This window comes from Lucilia cuprina, chromosome 4, assembly GCF_022045245.1.
Source record: "Lucilia cuprina isolate Lc7/37 chromosome 4, ASM2204524v1, whole genome shotgun sequence".
Taxonomy (NCBI): domain Eukaryota; kingdom Metazoa; phylum Arthropoda; class Insecta; order Diptera; family Calliphoridae; genus Lucilia; species Lucilia cuprina.
The window spans coordinates 30,234,956-30,238,883 of NC_060952.1; the positions used below are offsets into that span (position 1 = coordinate 30,234,956).

Below are 3,928 nucleotides of genomic sequence, written 5' to 3' on the forward strand. Positions count from 1 at the left end.
GTTCTAGTTCTTTTCTAGTTCTGTTCTAGTTCTGTTCTAGTTCTGTTCTAGTTCTGTTCTAGTTCTGTTCTAGTTCTGTTCTAGTTCTGTTTTAGTTCTGTTCTAGTTTTCTTTTAGTTATGTTACAGTTCATTCCTAGGTGAGTTTTAGTTCTGTACATATGTTTTTTAAAATTGTCATAGTATGTTCCAGATCTACTGTATTTTTGTTGTGGTTATATTATGGTTTTTGTACATTAAAACATGATATTAATTCACTAACCTTTCTTTAGGTGTTTGCCCAAAAGCGACGTTGTCTTCTCCCGATCAGTGGTTATACCCAAAATTTGATTTTGTTTTACGACGGGAGGTGGAGATAAAGAATCTCTTGATTTTTTGGCCACACATAAATTTAGCGGTTGATCCAACATGGGCGGTGGTTGAGGTGCCATTGGTGTCAAATCTGAACCAACAGCTATACTTGTCGCCACCTGATCATCTTCGCTGGTCTCACTCACCGAAGCACTGCGCAGCTGAGATTGATCATATTGATTGATTTGTGCAGAATATTGTTGTTGAAAGTTTCGTAAAATACTTTTTGGTGATTTAGCGGGGGCAGGTGGTATATTTGTGGCGGACGAATTTGAAGATTCGTCTTGAGTATCGTGTGTTAGCCTAGAATTGAGTAGTGTTGTTGTTAATGAGGTGTTGTTGCAATCACGTAGACCTAAAATATCCGCAATTGTATGAGGAGTAGGTCGATTTGGTGGACGGGCATAGACATGTGGATGCCACGATGGTGGTGTGACCATATTTGAAGCCAATAAATGGGCTTCGGTTGAAACGTTGGGTGAGTGCGATTGCCTTTGTTGTGGCGTTTTAGCTAATATTCCAACAGGTGGCGGTGGAGGAGTTGATATATGTTTGCCACCTCCTGCTGCTCCACTGCCTGCATAGCCATTAGTGTAATTAATTTGTTTAATGGGAGCCTCTAAAGATTTTTGTAAAAATGTTGTGTTCGCTGTTGGCATCATTGTTTGCTGTTGTTTAATGTCAGGGAATTTTTCCTTTGAATTGTATTGATTAGGACTAGGTGTTGTTGGTGTAGTTGTAGTTGCAATTCCACAACCACCTGTTGCTGCTGGTGATACTGCTTCTGCTGTTGCATTGTTATGTGTTGTTGTTGCTGCTACCATATTCTGACTCAATGGTGCAGGTGGAGTTGTTGCTAAATTCATTGTATGATTATAATTGTTATTATAGGTTTCTAACATGTTGTTGCTATGACTACCAATGTTGTTATTGTTGTTCGTGCTAAAATTATTATTGTTGTTGCTATTATTGCTAATGTTGATATTATCATACATTGTATGTGTAGCTACGGGTGGTATCGTTAAAGGACTACGATACACATACGAACTTGTTGCCATTTTATGTTGTTGTTGTTGCTGCTGCTGATGATGATATTCTTGCAACTTGTAGTTACCACTAGCAATGTCGTTATAATGATTTTGCTGTTGATAATAATGTCGTTGCTGTGTATGCTGTTGTAGATGATGAGGGTTATATAGTTTTTGTGCTACTGTATTCCTTGCTGTTGTTGTCTCGAATATTGGTACATGTGTTGCTCCACTAACCATTTCTGTTGTTGCTGTGGCTGCCACAATGTCACATTCAATTTCTGGCATCATTTATAAAACATTTTCGCCCGACATAAAATAATAAATTTATAATTCATTAGAGAATGTGAGTTGTTCTGCAAATAGTTGAAAAAAAGAGACGATTTGTTTAAATTTTTATTACATATGACTGAAGTTATTGATTTGATATTTTATTTAATTGTTTCTTTTTTTTAGTTTCGCATATTTCCACTCCATTAAAATGTGAGTTAATTGATTGATTGATTTAATTAAAAAAATACAATCTGAATAATGAAAGCTTTGTTTAATAAAAATTATAAAAGTTCAGTTCTAGTTCAGTTCTAGTTCAGTTCTAGTTCAGTTCTAGTTCAGTTCTAGTTCAGTTCTAGTTCAGTTCTAGTTCAGTTCTAGTTCAGTTCTAGTTCAGTTCTAGTTCAGTTCTAGTTCAGTTCTAGTTCAGTTCTAGTTCAGTTCTAGTTCAGTTCTAGTTCAGTTCTAGTTCAGTTCTAGTTCAGTTCTAGTTCAGTTCTAGTTCAGTTCTAGTTCAGTTCTAGTTCAGTTTTGGATCAATTCTAGGTCAGTTCTAGTCAACATTAAACCAAACTAATTACATTTCTTTTATAAGGAAACAGTGTAAATTATTTAAATTGTTCATATTCATAGTACATTATAAAGAGTGTTATTTAAAATGTAAAAACCATGTGTGTGTTTGTGTATAGGTAGAGCAGAATATTTTTTATATACATATGTACAATTACAATTTCATTTACATTTATCATCTTAAAACTAGAACGTTCATTGTTCCCTGCAGATCAGAGCGACTGTCCTCAAAATTTTAAAATTTTTACAGGCAGATTATAATTCAGAATAGTGCATAGTAGTCAAATTAGTCAAAAATATGAATATGTATACACACATATCGATCTAACACAGTTGTTAGAAATTCAGAAGAAAATATTATTTAAATGTGATACATTGTCTTTTTCATAAGATTCCGGGATGTTAGTTTCTACATCATTAATATCAACATCATCACTATGATAATTGTGTTGTTGGTAGTAAAAGTATGAATATTTTTAGTTAAATTGTATGTAGAGATTTTTATTATATAGTAAAAGGTTGAAGGTTGCCAAATTACAATAATTTATCTACAACTTAAATGTATTATAGGGTGTCCAAAACACAATCTATAAACATAGTTATAACAAGTTCATATTTTGTTTTAGAAAAACCTCTGTAAGACAACAAGTTTTGATAGAAAAATTTTTAGTTTCTTAAAAATCATTTAAAACAGAATCCTCCTAATATCTTTTCATACACTCTCATGCAGATATAAAATGTTATAAGTGTAATAGAGTCAAATTATTATAGTATTTTAATTCCATAAGTGTTTGAATGCGAATGAATTACTAAATGAGTAAACGAATGAATTCTTATGTGTGTTTAAAATACACACACACACAGTTACACCTATATGTATTTCAATGCTATGCTTAAATTTATTCATTCATTTATTTATATTTTATTTAATTCTCTCCATCTATGTGTATCCTGTAGAAGGATACCCATTGGGATTTGAATAAATTTAATAGTTTTAAACAACTTAAATTGGTTTTATTTTCAACAGGGTTTTCTTATAAAAGCAATTTTATATAAAATGTATATATTTAAATATCTTAATCTACATATGTATATCTGCAGGATGTTTCCTGAAAATTTACTCAAACACAGTTTAATTATAAGCATTATCATCAATAGTGTTTTAAATTAATTGCTTTAATTAAATTGTTCTAATTTAAATAAAGGATATTATGTAGAATATTATGTATTATGTAAAATAATATTATTTTCTTCTATTCATTTCTAAATAATGTTTTATTATGTTACTATAATGTTTGTTCTAATGTTAATAATGAATATATTTTATAAATATGTTTAGATGAAGATGAAAAACTTAGTATAATGAGATAATAACACTTCATTTTATTAATGACTTTCACAGATGCTTTAATTATTTTAGATTGATTTCAGTAGCAATAAACTACTTACAATAACACCTACAACTAAACTAGAATTAAACAATAAGAAAACCAAACCTAAATCAGAACGTAATTAAACTGGAACTGAACTATAACTACACTAAAACTGAAATAAAACGAAAAAGAACTGAGCTACAGCTGAACTAGAACTGCACTAGCACTACACTAGAACTGAACTATAACTGAACTAGAACTGAACTAGAACTGAACTAGAACTGAACTAGAACTGAACTAGAACTGAACTAGAACTGAACTAGAACTGAACTAGAAC

At 31.2% G+C, this 3,928-nt stretch overlaps 1 protein-coding gene across 1 annotated transcript in view; it reads right to left on the reverse strand.

Annotated features, from left to right (window-relative positions):
- The window catches only part of LOC111683280 (probable serine/threonine-protein kinase DDB_G0282963), a 97,411-nt gene that overhangs the window by 58,287 nt on the left and 35,196 nt on the right, over window positions 1-3,928 (reverse strand). The window contains exon 2 of the mRNA XM_046950469.1: window positions 262-1,734. Within this exon, the coding sequence (XP_046806425.1) occupies window positions 262-1,669 (1,408 nt within the window). The 5' untranslated portion in view covers window positions 1,670-1,734. The remainder of the gene's footprint in view (window positions 1-261; window positions 1,735-3,928) is intronic.